This window comes from Erythranthe guttata, chromosome 5 (assembly GCF_056151865.1).
Source record: "Erythranthe guttata isolate IM_541 chromosome 5, IM_541, whole genome shotgun sequence".
NCBI classification, from domain to species: domain Eukaryota; kingdom Viridiplantae; phylum Streptophyta; class Magnoliopsida; order Lamiales; family Phrymaceae; genus Erythranthe; species Erythranthe guttata.
In genome coordinates, this window is record NC_142537.1 from 15,560,448 (window position 1) to 15,580,686 (window position 20,239).

The following is a 20,239-nucleotide window of genomic DNA, read 5'->3' on the forward strand; positions in this document are numbered from 1 at the left end:
TTCGATTAACGTAGAAATCAGTATGAAATTATCGTAATCAACTTTAATGTTAATATAATGCACTACAAACGTATCAAAATCGAATAAAAATTTACATAATCCACTATGAATTAACGTGATCCATTACAAAATTATCAAAATCCATTACAAAGTTATCAAAATCCACTTTATAGGTTAAAGTAATCCACTACAAAATTAACGTAATATATGGATTGAAATCCACTACATATTCATTGAAAACCACTATAAATTCATCGAAAACCATTATTCGATTAACGTAGAAATCAGTATGAAATTATCGTAATCAACTTTCATATTAATATAGTGCACTACAAACGTATCGAAATCGAATATAAATTTATATAATCCACTACGAATTAACGTAATCCATTACAAAATTATCAAAATCCACTACAAAGTTATCAAAATCCACTTTATAGGTTAAAGTAATCCACTACAAAATTAACGTAATATATGGATTGAAATCCACTACATACTCATTGAAAACCACTATAAATTCATCGAAAACCACTATTCGATTAACGTAGAAATCAGTATGAAATTATCGTAATCAACTTTCATATTAATATAGTGCACTACAAACGTATCGAAATCGAATATAAATTTACATAATCCACTACGAATTAACGTAATCCATTACAAAATTATCAAAATCCACTACAAAGTTATCAAAATCCACTTTATAGGTTAAAGTAATCCACTACAAAATTAATATAATATATGGATTGAAATCCACTACATATTCATTGAAAACCACTATAAATTCTTCGAAAACCACTATTCGGTTAACGTAGAAATCAGTATAAATTTATCATAATCAACTTTCATAATAATATAGTGCACTACAAACGTATCGAAATTTAATATAAATTTACATAATCCACTACGAATTAACGTAATCCATTACAAAATTATCAAAATCCACTACAAAGTTATCAAAATCCACTTTATAGGTTAAAGTAATCCACTACAAAATTAACGTAATATATGGTTAATCCACTAAAAAATTATCGTAGAAAAACACTTATGCATCAACAACAAACTTATCAAAATTCACTACAAGCTTCCGAATTTATGAAAGTGTTGCTCGTGGTTTTCGTTAGGTTAGAGTGACCCGGTGATAAACACTACAAACTTATCATCACCCAACATCGTCTCACCTGCTGCCATCACCCGCTTGTGCAAGAACCTAAACCAAAGAAAAATAAGACAACAACGTGTCAATTTAATTCATTCACTAAAATTCGGTCTCTAAAGCAAGAATTTAAAATCCACTATAATCTCTTCAAAACCCAATACAAAAATTATCGAAATCCACTAAAATATTAACATATTCCACTACGAAATAAGTTAATCCACTAAAAAATTACAACAAAAGTATAATTACAAATATTCAAATAATGACCGAAAACATGAAGGAGCCTCAAAAGTATATTGAAAATCTCATATATATAATAGCTCATTCAACAATTCAACTAGTACGTTGTCACTTCTATTTTGTTAACCATCATATAGAATTTATTTATGGATATAAAGAAAAAATGATAACAGAAAAAATAGCAGCAAACCAACATCTTAAAACAGCAGCAAAGCAACACGAAAACAACAACAAAACAGCAACAAAATCAGCTGCAAATTAGGAGCCAAACAGCAGCAAAGCCAAAAGAAAACTGCAGCAAAAAACAGCAACAAAAACAGCAGCAAAAAACAGCAGCAAAATAGCATCCAAACAATAGCCAATTGTAGCTAAAAAAATACAATAAATAAATTATAATTCTAAATTTTCAGAAAAAAATTATCCAAAATTTGAAAATATTTTTGGAAATTATGGAATTTTCAATAATATTTAGTGCTTCACCTTATTAATTCGTATTGTATTCCTTACTAAAAATTATCAAATTTCGAAACCAAAACATGTTTGAAATCAGAAGAATTTATATAAAAAAAATCTGAAATTATGGGATGAAAAATCAAAAAACCTAAAGCGACGAAGTATTTTCGCATACCTTATAATCAACAACCGCCGACGAGAAAGAGAACCGCGGTGAGCTTATCTATTTGCCGACAAAATATAGAGCGAATGAGACAAATCGTTCTGCGTTTTGGGAAAACATACCAACTTCGTCGGTAAGCGGATCTCGTCAGCGAGTGAGAAGACGATTAACAGGATGGACAGATCTGGTAGTATGTAACGAGGGGTGGCGATGGTGGTGGGAAAAGAGAGGGGCGGCGGCCGAGGAGGAGAAGGGGCGGAGATGGTGTGGTCATCCGGTGAGGCGGCGAGGTTGTGGAGCGAGATTATGGCGTGATTGTGGAGAGAAGGAAGGAAGAAGATGAAGCGACGGCGAGATTAATGCGTGATTGTGGAGAGAAGGAAGGGAGAAGAGGAATAAGTGAAGGGACGTGTTTCAGGGTTTGAGTAGGTTAAAAAAATTCAGAAAGGTATAACAGGTTATTAATAATATAATTTGTTTAATAAAATACAATTGGATTTATCTCAAAAAAAGGAAAGAAAAAAGGATTTACTGGGTGTTTGCAAATGCTTTTTGAAAGTGATTATGCGGTTTTTTTTGCTCATAATCTGTTTTTAGGTGTTTGCAAAATCAACTTTTGTTTTTGATTCTCTTAAAATAATTTGTTTTAAGCTATTTTTTTAAAAACACCCCTAACCCTGTTTTTTCAATTTTAATTCATTTTCCGAAATATTTGCAAACACCCCCAACTTTTAAAAATAAACACTTAAAACTAATTTAAATCACAATCACTAACTTCTGCTTTTAAATAATCATTTGCAAACACCACCTTAGTCTAATGATACATTGTATATGAGGGGGTTATCTCAAATAATCCCTTATAACAATTAACACGCGTAGTTATGTTTCGTCGACACTTCCAGAAATTACGACCATGATTAATTCTTAATTTTAATTTAATAAACCAATAAAAACTTGATTCATATTATTTGTGTTATTCATAAGCGATTGACTTTTAATGTTGAGACTGATGCTAAAAAAATAAAATAAATAACATTTAATTATATTTATTGTGACCCATATGGCCATATGCAGGGGCGGACCCAGGGGTGTTTTCTTGGGGGGGCGGAAATATAGGGGTAAATTAAGAGAGAATTTTTTTTTTGTTTTTAGGGACTAAAATGTACAAAATTAAAAGTTTGGGGGGGCGAAAGTGTATAAACTAATACATAAATACCCAAAAAAAAAAAAAAAAAAAAACAGCTTAAAAAAAAATTCTTGGGGGGGCGGGGGCCACCCCAGCCTTAGGCGTGGGTACGCCCCTGGCCATATGTGATTATTGAGGTCTTATTCGATTACAAATGTCATAGTAATATTGATTGGATTAAATTATACAAATTGTTTAATCACTAACTAATTATTTAATCAATAAGATCTCAATACCTCTCCTCTAAAAATCACTCTTGCGTAAAGAATGAGTAAATGGTGCTCTATTTAATTTCATGCTAAAATTGGGGGCAATATAATTAAAATTATCGTAAGTCTATTTCAAGACTATCGAGTAGGCTATTTATTTTTTGGCAATTAAAGCTAGGGGTAAAAGTTGGAACAAAATTTTTAATTTTAGTCTATTCTCATAAAAGAGTTTCAGTCTTGAAACAACTTTTTTGATTCCGATTTCCAGAGATATTTCAAAATTTTTTTTTTATTGAAATTGGAATTATTTTGAATTTTTTATTTCGATCCGATTTAATTCTCGAAATTAATTTCGCAAATTCTAAATATTATGATTTTATGAAAGTGAGTGTTCTTACTTTTAAGGGTAAATAGCACTTAACCCCCTTGTGGTTTGGACATTTTGCACATGACCCCCTTATGGTATGAATTTAGGCACATAACCCCCTTGTGGTTTTGACATTTTGCACATGACCCCCTTATGGTATGAAATTAGGCAGATAGCCCCCTTGTGGTTTTGACATTTCGCACATGACCCCCTTATGGTATGAAATTAGCACATAACCCCCTTGAATAGAAAACTGGAAAAGACTAAATTACCCCTATCAAGTCAAAAATTCTTGTTTTAATTTAAAAATAATTATTCTATAAAATGAAAAGCTTAATGTATTTAACATTATCATTAATTATGATTGTTATATTACTATTTTTTATATAATATACTATGTTATAGCTGTTATCGAACTTTAATTTTATTAAGAAACAAAGTATTTATTTTTGTATTATTTTGAAAAAAATCTAAAAAAAATATTTGTCTAAAGTTGAAATGAAAATTAAATTTAAAAAAAATATATATATGCGGTAAAATAAAAAAAATACAATAATATATTATATTTCTCATTTTACAAAAAAGTACATTAAGCTTTTCATTTTGTAGAATAATTATTTTTAAATTAAAACAAGAACTTTTGACTTGATAGGGGTAATTGAGTCTTTTCCAGTTTTCTATTCAAGGGGGTTATCTGCTAATTTCATATCATAAGGGAGTTATGTGCAAAATTTCAAAACCACAAGGGGGTTATGTGCCTAATTTCATACCATAAGGGGGTCATGTGCAAAATGTCAAAACCACAAGGGGGTTATGTGCCTAAATTCATACCATAAGGGGGTCATGTGCAAAATACCCAAAGCACAAGGGGGTTAAGTGCTATTTACCCTACTTTTAAAGAATTTAATAAAGTTTCCTAAATTTTTTAAAAATATTAAAACTCATACGATTTCCGAAATTTCCCAATATTCCGAAATTTCCATAGGATTTAGATTTGAAAAGAATTTCTATTTTCCGATAATTTTGGAATTGAAATTGTTAGTTTTGTACTTCCAATTTTTTTTTTCGAAAAGCATAATTTCCATCCGTTTCTTCCAACTTTCACTCCTAAATTAGAGCCGTAGTTCGTTATTTGTAAAAAACGTCAAAAAGATAAAGTTGAAAAAACAGTCCTACATGAATATGATAGCAAAAAGCATGCATAGTATAGTTGACAAATCCAAAATAATCACATAATCCTTAATTTTTCAAACTAATTGAAAATTCAAATTCAATTCCATCACGTAACTCTCACCCTCTATAAAAACCATAATACAAACCACACACAATTAAGATTAAAAAAAAACAAAAACAAAACAAAAAAAGAAAATGAATTCCACCAAATTCATCTTCACACTCCTCCCTCTTCTCTTCCTCCACACCACCCACGCCATAATCTTCAACATCCAAAACAACTGCCCCTACACCGTCTGGCCGGCCGCCGTCCCGGGCGGCGGCCGCCGCCTCGACAGCGGCCAGACATGGACGATCGGCTTCCCAAACGTCCCGAAACTCGCCAAAATCTGGGCCCGAACAAACTGCACCTTCGACTCCTCCGGTCAGGGCAGCTGCCTGACCGGCGACTGCGGCGGGCAGCTCCGGTGCCAGTCCTACGGGTCGCCGCCGCACACGCTCGCCGAGTACGGGCTGAACAGCTTCGCGCGCAAGGACTACTACGATATCTCCGTGATGGAAGGGTTCAACGTGCCCATCGAATTCACGCCCACCACGAACGGGTGCACCCGACCCGTTACATGCGCGGCGGATGTAACGGGTCAGTGCCCGGCCCAACTCAGAGCGCCCGGCGGGTGCAACAACCCGTGCACGGTGTTCAAAACGACGGAGTATTGCTGCCACTCCGGGGCCTGCCGGCCGACGGATTTTTCGCGGTTCTTTAAGAAGAGGTGCCCCGATGCTTTCACTTACCCGGAAGATGACCCGACTAGTACTTTTACTTGCCCCGAGGGTACCAGTTACCGGGTTGTCTTCTGTCCTTAATTAGATCACACTGTATCTATCTATCGCTTTTGTTTTATTATTATTATTATTGGACCACGTACGCTTTTAGTTCTCACTGTATTGTTTTGTAGTAAAGAGAATTGTAGACGTTGTTATGATAACAGCGACGTACACTATTGTTGGTGATTAGCAATAACGAATTTCTGCACATGTATGTAGTTATGTGCAATTTCCAGGTTATAAATTAACTTATGCTCATAGGCTGATTTGAGACTCATAACACAATTAGTTAGCGGCTTAATTCCACTTTGCACCCTTGAAATATACCATTTTGGCACTTTGCACCATCGAAACAAAATAATATTTATTCCAATTATTTTTACCTAATATTTCCACCAGTTGCAATAAAAGATCCATCAATCAAATAATTTAGCGACAAAAGTTTATTTTATTTTATTTTGTAAGAAAATATAATTGTTTTTAATAATCTGGTGTGATTTTTATTTTTCCGCACTTTGTGCGCTTGAAATTAGATTGAAGGTTGAAGAAAATAACAATCTAATTTGTTAAAAAAACCAATAAATAATGAAATTGCTTAATTATTCAATTCATGGTGCATTGTGAATGATTTATTGTGTTTTAAGAATGCAAAGTGCTATTATTGGTTTTTTTGCATAATTTTGAAGAAAAAGGGGTTTTTTTTTGCATAATTTTAATTTTGGATGAACTAATTAATAAATATTAGATGGACTTAATAGATATATAAGTATAATATGGAAAAAAAAAATTGTAATTTAATGTTGGGCTTTTGAGTCCACCCTCCCAAAGGGTGGACTCGCCCCCCTGCCTATAGGCTCATCAAACTAATAAGATTCTTGCTAAGAGTTCAAGACCAAATTATTTAACCTAAAAATTTATCATGACAAAATCTTATTCAAAGTTTGAAGGGTCCATTTGATATACATTCCTAGAATGCAAAATATATAGGAATAGGTCCACCCTAAAATTCTTACTTTGAGATAACCCCTGGAGAGGTAAAAGTACTATTGTGCCATTAAGTGCAATATTTGCTCAACTGCATTTAGATTTTCGCCTCTACATTTAGCATATGGCTCAACTGCATTTAGCATTTTTGGGCCTGCATTTATCATTTTTATAGATTTTTTAAAATAAAAATATACATGTTTATTTTATTATTATTTTTTATACGTACCCTCTTTTGTATTATTTTTTATATTTTTTAATTTTTTTAATTTTTTTAATTTTTTGTTTTTTAATTTTTAATTTTTATTTTTTAATTTTTTTTTGATAAATTTACTGTACTGAAATTGAATATACATGACTATAGTATACTATACCTAACTATAGTATACCACAGTCGTGTATAGTTATATGTAATCATGTAATGTCTTTTTATCCTAAAATTAATCTACACCAACAAACAAAATTCACAATTTTAATCTTGATATTATAAATCAACTAACCCCCCAAAAAAAAAAAAAACACAATCACGTGCATATAATCTTCAAAACATGAACATGCATTACTATACATTAAAAAGCGCATAGCATACATATACGCATATGTTACTACACGTGACTATATATATATAGTTATCTACAATTATCTATAATTATATAAGTGGCATAAGTCTAGAGTACTGTAGCTTGAATGCAACTTCGCATGGCACTTCTCTGTGTCTTATTCTTGCATCTCATAATGTTATACAAAGCAAAACCTGTGACAAAAAATACAAGTTAAAGAGCAAAATGAAACATGCGTGTTAGATTACATGAAAAATACAAACAAACATGATGATTTTTTTTATTTTTTTTATTTTTGATAAATTTACTGTACTATAATCGACTACAAATGATTATAGTATACTACAAGTTCTATAGTCATGTATAATTATATGTATCCATGAGTATACATGACAACATATATGACTGTATATGACTACATATAACTGTATATTCACCTAACCAAAATTACCCATCTAAGAACCACTACTGATTAAGTTTCTACTACAGGCAAACAAAGCTCTCACTTGAGGCATTTCGGAGCATCTTCAAATAAATACAAAAAATAAAAGACATATGATTTATAACAAAAATGAATAACATAAGAATCAAACAAACTAAAAAATAAATTAATCCAAAGAAAAATATTTTAATATTAACTGTTCACAGATCTTAAAAAATATAGTAGATCTAACATTTTTTTTCATAAAAAAACAGTAGATCTGATTAGAGCCCTCCTTCAACCAAATAAAGAAAAGAAACTAAAACAATAACGTAGAAACCGTTTCACCTGTATATAACTGTATATACATACAATCAGTAGTGTATATCTGTATATACATATAACTGTATATTCACCTGACCCAAGTTCTATGGTCATGTATAACTGTAGTGAATATACAGTTATATGTATCCATGACTATACATGACTACATATATGACACTATATGACTACATATAACTGTATATTCACCTGACCCTAATCACTTATCTAAGTAATCGCTACTGATTAAGTTTCTACTACAGGCAAACAAAGCTCTCACACTTGAGGCATTTCGGATCATCTTCAAATAAATACGAAAAATAAAAGACATATGATTTATAACAAAAATGAACAACATAAGAATCAAACAAAATAAAAAATCAAATTAATCCAAAGAAAAAGATTTTAATATTAATTGTTCACAGATCGTAAAAAACATAGTAGATCTAATTTTTTTTTTAATAAAAAATAGTAGATCTGATTTGAGCACTCCCTCAACCAAAAAAAGAGAAGAAACTAAAACAATAACGTAGAAACCATTTCATCAAACGAAGAATGAGATTTAAAACGAATTTAAAACAAACAAACCTTCATCCATCATGTTTTTGGCATCATCGAGTCTATGCGATTCTTACGGGTAATTCAAGGCGGCGATTAGCGTCGAGCACGCGAAAAGGAACGGCGGCGCAAGGCTGTGGGAGGAGCAGCGGCGGCGTCGCAAGGAAGTGGGGGAGCGGCGGCGCAAGGCGCAAGGCGCAATGAGGTGAGGGGAGCGGCGGCGGCGCAAGGAGGTGAGGGGAGCAACGGCGGCAGAGGGCTGTGGGCAGAGAGATAGTTAGAGAGAGAGGGAGAGAGAGAGAGAAGGGAAATGGTTGTGGGCAGAAATAGTTAGAGAGAGAGGGGAGAAAGAAAAAGAGAAGGGAAAAATGACGGCTGAGAAATGTGGAAGTGGAGTGGGAGAAAAAAGATTAGGGGGTTAGGGTTTAAATTGAAATTAAAAGGGTAAAATGGGTATTTCAATTTGTTAGGGGGTCTGTCAAATTAAGATTAGAATTTGAGTTTTTGACTAGGAAAAAAAAATCATTAGAACCTATCCATATATATTTTCAAAACTAGATGTTTATCGCTCATTTCTCCAAATTTTAAACCTTAATTACATTCCTTTAACCTCAATAGTCCATGGGTAAAACTGAAGGTAAAATCCGGACATCAAAATTTTGAATTGCGTGCGTTAAAGCAATTAGGGGTAATTTTGTCAATAGAATAATTATGTCAATAGTTTTGTCAATATAACCCGTTAAATGTGGACTTTTGTAATGAAAGATTGTGATATTTTTAATAAATTCTGAATTAAGCCCTACAATTTTCAATATAAGAATCTCTTCCCTATGTAAAGTCTGACTAATTAAAGAACACATACATCTTTACCAGAAAAAAAAACTTATATTACACAAAAAACATAAAAAAAGAAAAAAGGAAAGAAAAAACTTATTACACACACAAAAGAAAAAAACCTTATTACACAAACTATTCAAACAAGAATCAATCGAAATATCAAACATGAATTACATTACGAAATCACTGAAAGCCACGCGAAACTAACTCCACGAACACATTAGATATCAGCATTGTCGGATCACCCAAAAGAGCAGACAAAATAATCTTCAGAATCGATTTAATCGTCCCGAACACGGCGCCACCACTAATTCGACTCCCTCGGTTTCCGCTAACCCTAGCCAGTTTCCGCATATCGACTTTCTCCAAACCCATCTCCCCATTCTCGACACACGCCGCATGCACGATTTCCGCCATGCAATAAACATGCACGTGGTATTTCTTGCATGCAGACACGTACGACCATCCCGGAACATCTCGTTTCCCATCAGAGATCTTTCTCTTCCTGCACCACATGCACTTCGACGAAACCTGTTACGATATAATATTTAGCTTATTAGTTTAGTTAATATTTAATTTTTTTAATTAATTAGAATAATATTTAGGATATATATAGCCGTGTGTTCGTGGTAATTAGGGGCTAATAACACGTTCTGTTGACAAGATTCACATTTTTTCAAACCCACTACTAAAATCAAAGCCTGTTATTAATTAATGTTACTGTTGCATTAAATTAGTAGCACCCCTCCCCAAGAGATTAGTTTAATAGGGGTGATTAAAAAAGAAAAAAAAAAACAATTTTATCCTTAAAATCATATCGTATTATTTTAAACTAAGTGGTTTTATAGACAATTCATATTAATAACTGAATTTAACAAATTTAATAGAAGATCTAATCTAAGAAACCGAGACTACAAGAAAAAGTTGCATTAGCGGCACCCCAATTGTGACAAACGCAAAAGTTGTCACTTAATGCATACATTAAGTGACAACATTTTTGTTGTTGTCACTAATAACTCTTTTTATTGTCACTTAATCCTTATTTATTGTCACTATAGAGCATTAATGACACCCCATTAGTGACAAGTATAGTGACAACACTTTTTGCCTAACTTTGTGAAAATAAGTGTTGTCACTCAAAAGATTTTTTTTCTTGTAATGCGAATATGCTACTAACTAAATAATTAATTAGCCAGCAGGGAGTTAATCCAATCTCATCTAATCCAATCGAATCCAATATAGGTAGTCGAACTTGAAAATTCCACCCAACTTGAAAAAAAATTAAATATTAACTAAACTAATAATAAACTAAATATTATATCGTAACAAAACCTTTGCCCTAAGACTGAACACCGCTTCGTCGACGGTTAGGTCTTTTTTCAGGTTCAGGCAACACGGGTGCAGATCTAGGTTATCCGCTTCGCAGTGGTAGCTGAACCCGCATATGTCTTTACCGCAAGCGTCGCAGATTTTCGAGTACTCCTTGCGATTGTTTTTGTAACTGAAACTCGTGAAGGGGTTATCGCGAAACTCGAAAGTTGACCCCAGGAAATAGTCGTGGGAGGTCGTTGTCCTTGGGTACCTGCACTCCTTGTGGAGCTCGTGCCCGCAGAGTTGGCATTGGTATCGTTGTCCGAACCCTTTCATTTTGCAGCCGTCGCACGTGAATAGCTTTTCGTAGCTTTTGAGTTCGTACTGCTCGTAGCAGTCGTGAGTTCCTTTACCGGTCGACATATTTTCTTGAATTCGGCACTCCGAGCCGTCGATCGAATCGAGCTAGATATTTAAGAAAATTCTTATTAGTCTATATATAAAACGGCCAAAAATAGGGTTGAACTAGTCAAAAAAAAAAAAAAACTCGGTTAATTTATGTTAATTCAAAATAAATTAATCTATTTTTTTTGTTCATTTTTAAATAATTTGTTCTTGTACGGCTCCAAGAAGTCATATATATTATGGTGTCGTTTAATTGTTTTTGTTCAAAATTTATATCAATTTAACCTAGGTAAAAACAAAAAAATGATAAATTTGGCAAAAATGTGTTAAACCAACAAAAAACGAGTTAAATTATAGGGTAAATTACGGCAAACCCTGAGGTAGGGTCAAATTACGAAAAAACACCTAATGTTACGATAATTATAACCACCCGGTAACTATGTATCTTCTTAAAGGTAAAAAGATTCATAGTTGCGGGCAGTGGCGGATGTAGCCTAGGTCTAGGGTGTGCAGTTGCACACCCTTGATTTTCAGTAAATATTACTATTATACATAAAATAACAGAAAAGGCAGTTGGTTGAAGTGGTAAAGATGTGTGTTGTCATATCAATAGGTTATGGGTTCGAAACCCACCCTTCACGATAATGGAAATTTTTTGAAATCTTAACATTTTTCAACTTTTTGGTTTTTAAATATTTCCACAATTCACCTAAAATTTGTAAATTATAAATTTTTGGTCCACTATTTTTATAAAGTGATATTTTAATTTTTTTATTCTACAATTTCGAACCCCCTTGGCAAAAATCCTAGATCCGCCACTGGTTGCGGGGGTGGTTGTAATTACCCAAACATTAGATTTTTTTTTTTTTCGTACTTTGATCTTGCCTCAAGGAGTTGACCGTAATTTATGCTAAATTAAATTATATTGATTAAGAATAGGAAACTAACAAGCTCATGACATAAAGTAAAGCCAATACTTAAAAAAGAAAAAAAAAGGAAAAAAAAATTAAAAGTGCCAAATATATATAATTAATTACCTGATTAGAGTGTTGAAGATGCCTTCAACCACCTTCAGAGAAAAGAATTAAATAGAAAAGACTATGCTTATGCTTTAACATCTATATAGACATATAACTCTCTTCCTCTCTAGAAATAAATAAATACTTAATTGGAATTCGCAGCAATATATATAACTTAATTTGTTTTTTCTTGCCTCGATCGTATGCGGAGGTGTATTTATAGATACAAATTGAGACTTTTTCTAACATGTATATAATTAATTTTTTTAAATATATTTTCTTGGCAAATTCCAAGAAGCATCATTTTGTAATAATTAATTATATCAGACCAAATCAACCCTTATCCCCACCAATTTGTTAATTTATTTAGGTCTTGTTCGGTAGTATTTTCTCTGTCCCATAATATATATATATATATATATATATATATATATATATATATATATATATATATTGTGTTTCGCATCCCAAGTTATTTGTCACTTATATTTTCAACAAGCATTAATCGCAATTTTTTCAATTTTGCCATTTATGACTCCTAATTAGTTATTAAAATAAACAATTAATGGTGATTTTCTATATTTTTTGCTATCATTTATGTATTTTTTTTTTGCTTAATATATATTTATGGTAGGTCAATTTTGTGACACATGGTTAGCCTAGTATAATTTATGTCTTTCGTATGGTGTGCAAGTTATTATACGAGAGTGTATGTTCACTCAATGCACCTATAAAGTTGACTGCATGTTCTTTCATTACCAAATAAAATAAAATAATATGTAAACAAATTCAATTTTTTGTCAACAAATCATTAATATGTAATTTGATGATGATGTAAAAGAGTGACCGAAGGAATTGCGTGAACATAGACAGTTGGAATTGGAAGTCCATATTATTAAGCAAAATAAACTTACAATATTTAAATAACAAAAATAATTTATGTTGACCACATTTTGATTGGGAATTAGCCGACTAGAGGTTTTGGTAGTATAATCTAAAAATATTAAAAACTATATGTTTATGATTAGTTTCATTGAATTTATTAAGAAAGTACATAGTTAATTAATTTGTTAGAATATTCCAAGATTCCGTTTGGAGGTCGGAATTTTGGCCTTAACCACTAAGCAAAACATTCCCACGTAATTCTTTCGTCCCGATTTAAATAATATTTTGAGTTGCCGTACATATATTGAAAAAATCAATAAATATTTATAGATTATAGTAAGAAGACAAGATATTGATTATTTTACAATTAATTAACAATGATTAATGGTAAAATTAAAAATAATAAATTAATGATTCATTGAAAATTTAAAATAATAGATAAATCGGGATAAGAAAAACTCTCTACAAAGACAAATAATTTGGGACAAACAGGGTAATAATGAAAATTATTTCTTAAAACTGTAATGTTAGCTGACGGCCATCTCTGGAGTGGAGCGGCAGGGCGACGCCCAGGGCTCAATTTCATAGGGGTTCAAATTGTCATTTTTTTAATATATATATATATATATATATATATATATATATATATATATATATATATATATATATATATATATATATATATATATGCAAATTTTTTTATTGTTTAAAATAATTTATTCTTCTAGTTTTTTCAAAAAAAAAAAAAAATCAGTTGTTTATTCTTTTTTCTAATTTATAAATTTAATTTAACAATAGATTTGAAATTTAATGTTTTGTTTTTATTCTAACATTTGGTTTACAAAAAGTTTTTATCTAGACATTAATATTTTATAACTAGTATTTCACCCGTGCGTTGCACGGGGTCAGTTTTAAAATGAGAATAAATAATAATATGGAAACGATCATCTTTTTATAACGTCAAGAATTCAAGTAAAACAAAATGGAAGGAAATAAAAAAATAAACAATTGCTTAATTTAGAGTTGTAACATATGAAATTCAATTAAATATACAAAGAAAAAAATGCGAAACGCGCAAAACCCGATATGAAGATTAAGTGAAATCCTTTAAAACATATAGCATAACTTTATTTCGTGGAATGCAAATTACTACACCATGTGAATTCCTGCAAAGTAACTAACTTAACAACAAATACGGTAGCAGAGAAGTAACACATTAGATAATCAAATAACCTGCAAGTTTATCACTAACGACGTTCAATTAGTGATGTACATTACTCAAACAACAATACAACTTATAAATATTAAAAAAGAGATAAGATGTATACACCATTATCGATACCAATATATTGATACCAATATTGATACTAATATCGATACTAATATTGATACTAATACAATACTAATACTAATACTAATACTAATACTAATACTAATACTAATACTAATACTGATACTAATACTAATACTAATACTAATACTGATACTAATACTAATACTAATACTAATACTAATACTAATACTAATACTAATACAAATACTGATATTAATATCGATACTAATACTAATACTAATACTGATACTAATACTGATACTAATACTAATACTAATACTAATACTAATACTAATACTAATACTAATACTAATACTAATACTAATACTAATACTAATACTAATACTAATACTAATACTAATACTAATACTAATACTAATACTAATACTAATACTAATACTAATACCAATAGCAATACTAATACTAATACTAATACTAATATTAATACTAATACTAATACTAATACTAATACTAATACTAATACTAATACTAATACTAATACTAATACTAATACTAATACTAATACTAATACTAATACTAATACTAATCGTAATCCTACAAATGCTAATACTATTACTATTCGTAATCCTGCAAATACTAATACCAATACTGATACTAATACTAATACTAATACTAATATCAATACTAATGTTAATACTGATACTAATCCTAATATTAATACTAATGCTAATACCAATATTAATACTAATACTAATACTAATACTAATAGTGATACTAATACTAATATTGATATTCGTACCGATACTAATTGCAGCAACACCCACAATCTTTATCTATCTTCACATCCGACCGGCTGCAGCTTAAAATTCTTAATTTTACGAAGCTTCTTACCCTGTTTCATTTATTATTTGTGAATCCACCGATTGAAGCATTATGAAAAGGAAAGCCTGTGCTGAATTGGGTATTAAGTCTTTCGATATCGACCTTCCGGAGGACGTCTCCGAACCTGACTTGAGTACCAAAGTCCACGAATTGATACAAACACATGAAAGGGTGCAATACAAACACATGAGAAAAATACAGATGCAAATAAAATGTACAGAGGGAGTGAAAAAAAGGTGAAAGGGAGAATCCTAACCGTATCTTCTGGTTTCATGCAAAATAGCTAAATATGAATGGGTTGAGGATTTAATTAGTTGTGCATCAGAGATTTTTGGGCTGAAAATTAGGAGCGATGAAATTAAAAAACAAAATTACAAATAATATGCAGGATAATTAGGAGCGAAAGTTAAAAAAGAACGAAAAAGAGATTTTAATAATTAGAAGATTTAATTAATTACAAATATGCCATTAGGGTTTTTCTAGGGTTGCCCAGTGTTTCTTTCTTTTATATATAAGATAATACAAAAAATATGCTGGAGATAAAATAAAAAAATTACAAAAAAACAAAAAAAAAGATTTTAATATTTAGAAGATTTAATTAGTTGTGCATTAGAGATTTTATGGCTGAAAATTAGGAGCGGAAGTTACAAAAAAACGAAAAAGAGATTTTAATAATTAGAAGATTTAATTAGTTGTGCATCACACATTTTAGGGCTGAAAATTAGGAGCGATGGAAATTAAAAAACAAAATTACAAATAATATGCAGGATAATTAGGAGCGAAAGTTAAAAAAGAACGAAAAAGAGATTTTAATCATTAGAAGATTTAATTAATTACAAATATGCCATTAGGGTTTTTCTAGGGTTGCCCAGCGTTTCTTTCTTTTATATATAAGATACTAATACTAATACTAACACTAATAATAATACTGATACTAATACCAATACTAATACTAATACTAATACTAATACTAATACTAATACTAATACTAATACTAATACTAATACTAATACTAATACTAATACTAATACTAATAGTAATGCTAATACTAATGCTAATGCTAATACTAATACTAATACTAATATTAATACTAATACTAATACAAATATTAATTCTAATACTAATACTAATATGTTAATATTGTTAATTTTAATGCTAATTTACATGTACTAATGTTAATAATAATTTTTATGTTAATGCTAATCTCTATATGCTAATGCTAATTATAATTGTAATCCTAATATTATCCAAATCCTTGTCCTATTCATAACACCAATCATGATTCTAATCCTAATCATATTCCTAACACTAATCATAAGTCTAATCCTAACCCTAATAATTTTAATACTAATAATATTAATGATAATGCGAATGCTAACACTAATGTTAATTCTAATTATAATTCTAATCTTGATTCTAATCATAATCCTAATCCTAATACTAATTATAATTCTAATACTAATACATGTCACTGATTGTAGTACTCATCATAATCATAATCTTAATTGTAATTCTAATACTAATATTAATCATAATCCTTATCATAATCCTAATATTAATTCTAATACTATATTAATCTGAATCCTAATCCTAGTTTTAATACTAATACTAATTCAAAGAATATTAATTATAACCATAATTCTAATGCTGACCGGCGATCTCCGGTAGTGGCGGGTCAAAATTGGGGTCAAATTTGAAATTATGGTTAAAAATTGGTTAATTGGTGAAATTGGGCTAAATTGGGGTGTAAATCATGAAATTGGAGTTGAATTGGGTGTTAATGAATTGGGGTTAATTTTGGTATATATAAAAGAATTTTCCTTATTAGCAAATAAGTTTGAATGAGCCGGCAATATTTACAAGACAAAAAAGTTGGATATCCCTTTTTGAATTAAATGCCTTTGTCATGGGCCTTTTTGTCATTTTTCCTAAATTTAATTATTAAAAATAATATTATTGGAGAGAGGACTTAATTGAAAGTATCGGGGAATGAATTGTAAACTTGGAAACTTTATTTGAGGTGAATCTATAATTTTGGAAATTTATGTAAAGAATATTTAGGTCTTTTCATGCAAAAGAATTATACCTCCACTCGCATAAGGAAACAAGTATCTCTCTAGAAAACTTTTGGGAAGAGTTCAACAAGAACAACAAGTCCTATCTATATATATTATATATATATATATTATATATATAGAGAGAGAGAGGGGCATAGAATTATTTGTGTGATCCCTACTCTCTCTCTCTCTGTTTCTCTCTCTATCAACTGATAAAAAAGAGAATCGATGGGAAATAATAAACAGATAAAACTAGGTAATGAATCGACGGTGTACTTTTCGGAAGAAATTGTTGAAGAAATACTATCACGACTCCCCGTGCATTCTCTGTTCCGATTCAAGGCCGTATCCAAATCATGGAACACTTTAATCTCTTCCCCGAGTTTCGCCGATTCGCACCTCAACAACTACGGCAATAGCAACAACTTCGTTCTACTCGCCTTCGACCAAACCACCCGAAAGTGGAAACTATCGTTTACCACGTTCGGCACATCGTCGCCGTCGGAATTGACAACCGTAGCCGTTGGTGACGGCGGCGGCGGGCGTGCGGACGAAAAATTTATCGAATTACCAACTACGTTGGAGAAGACGAGGAGGATCAAAGAGAAAATCATCGGCCCGTTTAACGGTTTCATCTGCATCTACCGGATTATCGGGATCCCCAGGATGGGGGGAATCACCCTCTGCAACCCTAATCTCCGTACAACCGAGACTCTCCCGATCTGCACCGTTACCGACAACGAACTCAGTTTCAGAACATCCGTCATACGAAGCATGGGATTCGGTCTAGATTCCGTCACCAAAGAAATAAAACTAGTACAAATTTTGTCTTATATTTTTCGGTTCAAGGATGCGATCAAGAAAGGAATCCGCGTGGATATCTACTCCCCGAGCAACAAGACATGGAGACATGTACCCGACGACGATGCTGCTACGTCGGACACTTTTATCTCCCGCGCAATCGGGTCGTACGAGGATGGTTCGTTTGCTCATTGGATCGATAACAATCAAAGTGTCGTACTATCTTTCGACATGCAGAAAGAGGTCTTTGTGAGGACCCCGATCCCGATCGAGTACGATCAATTTAAACATAAGGTGAAGATTTTTGCCAAGGGCAGTAGCTCGCTCGTTCTATTCGCGTACCCACGAGAACGGGTTACGGGAGAAAATTACTTGTTCGAAAGATGGGAGTTGAAGGGTTTAAAGCACTGGACTCGGTTGACGCGTGTCGGACCCTTTTTAGGTGTGACGAAGCCCGTCGGGGCTTTGTGGAGAAGCCGTGTAATTGTTGTGAGGGGGGAAACTAAGCTCGTTTTCTACGATTATTCGACTCAACAAGTAAGAAGAATTTACGACATGGAGGTAAACGATTACCACCTCAACTGCAGCGATCTCATCAAAGTTCTCGAGTATAAGGGGATTCTACTTTAGATGTATATATTATATACAGTTAAACGTCTGACGGTTGGGATTACCAAAATTCTATTAATTTAGTGAAATATTAGATTATCGAACTATTGATTTTAACTGAGTTGGGGCCAGAAGAAGTTATTAATTTATCGAATATTAATTTATCGATGTTTTATCGTAGTTCTCAAAAGAACGAGTTTACTTTTGCTTGTCTCAAAGTCTTATTTTTAATGGTGAGAGGGCCAAAATATTTTATTCCATTTGAGAAAAGTCCGCACCAATTTCTAGTCACTATTTTTTCCAGTTTTGCTCCCGCTCGCCACGTCATCATTGTGTCAAGCGCCCACATTTATATAGTGTCAATAATTATTAAATTATAACTGATAGGATGCCCAAGACATGTTAAGCATATTGACCCCCATTTACAATATCTATTTATATATATGGGAAGGTTCAGTTTGAACCCCTAAATTATGGGGTAAATACCCCGTAACATCAGGAGCTATGATAGCCGGCGCGTAGGTAGGTGTGGCGGCACTGGTGCGTTGATCGAAGAGCTCCGAACCACTAATACGGAAAACGTTGATCGAAGCGACAAAGGAAAACGTGATAAAATCGCCTGGGCCTGGCCAGACTGTTGTTGTATGTGATCAAAACAAGACATATTGCTCCACTCACTTCAATTTTTTCTGTTGTTTTTAGTGATCTAATTGCACTAGTTTCTCGATTTTTCTTATATATATATATATATATATATATATATATATATATATATATATATATATATATATGCATGCATGTGTGAATAATACAACCTTTTCCGTTTTCATCAGAGTTTCAGAGAGTCAGAAAGAATTAAGATCATCCGAGTCTTCTTTCATGTCCAATAATCTTGGTCTTACTATATCAAAATATACCATGATTTTTTATTAATTAAATAATTATTATAGATGACAAAGGGGGATAATTACAGTTTTGGTCCCCCAAGTTTGCACGTTTTTCACTTTTGGTCCCCCATTTACCGCCGTCAACAAAATACACACTAATGTTGTCACATTTTAACACATTTAGTCCCTCCGTCTGTTTGACCGTCAAGAAGTAACGGTCAACTGTTGAATTTGGGATTTTTCTTTGAGAAAATTGCAATAGACGGCGACGGCGTGTTGAGTGGAGGAGAATAGATGAAAGATAGGAGAACACATCTCGAAGGAGAGAAAAAGAGAGAAGGAGAAGAGAAGATAAATGAGAGAAAGAAAGAAAAGGAACCATGGAAGAGAGAAATTAGGCGTAGAGAAAAAGAAGAGAGAGATAGAAAAGGAATGAGAGAAAGGGCTAGGTTAAAAAAAAATTAGGAATAGGTATTATGGTGAAGTTGCATATTTATCACAATTGAATTTATCTTAAAAAAATATTTTGTTTTTGGACCACTCTTAGTTGTACAATGTGTTGGAATTTTTAATTGAATAAAACAATTAGGGTATTTCAAATAGGTGCATGTTTGGAATGAATGGGTTTCTTTC

The 20,239-nt window shown here is 31.9% G+C and overlaps 2 protein-coding genes and 1 pseudogene across 3 annotated transcripts; 2 read left to right on the forward strand and 1 right to left on the reverse strand.

Moving 5' to 3' along the window:
- Window positions 1-4,991: 4,991 nt before the first annotated feature.
- On the forward strand, window positions 4,992-6,033 carry LOC105956936 (protein P21 pseudogene; annotated as a pseudogene). The gene has a single exon (XR_001172715.2). The product of XR_001172715.2 is annotated as a protein P21 pseudogene (transcript).
- Window positions 6,034-9,484: 3,451 nt separating this feature from the next.
- LOC105956888 (hypothetical protein) lies at window positions 9,485-12,383 on the reverse strand. The gene is made up of 3 exons (XM_012980797.2): window positions 12,210-12,383; window positions 10,789-11,232; window positions 9,485-9,987 (listed from the first exon to the last, which is right to left on the reverse strand). Exons 2-3 carry the CDS (start codon window positions 11,188-11,190, stop codon window positions 9,640-9,642), a joined length of 750 nt encoding a protein of 249 aa, XP_012836251.2. The 5' UTR covers window positions 11,191-11,232; window positions 12,210-12,383; the 3' UTR covers window positions 9,485-9,639.
- Window positions 12,384-17,537: 5,154 nt separating this feature from the next.
- LOC105956931 (F-box/kelch-repeat protein At3g06240) lies at window positions 17,538-18,740 on the forward strand. The gene has a single exon (XM_088818035.1). The coding sequence runs from the start codon at window positions 17,538-17,540 to the stop codon at window positions 18,738-18,740; it is 1,203 nt and encodes a 400-aa protein (XP_088674161.1).
- Window positions 18,741-20,239: the final 1,499 nt, after the last annotated feature.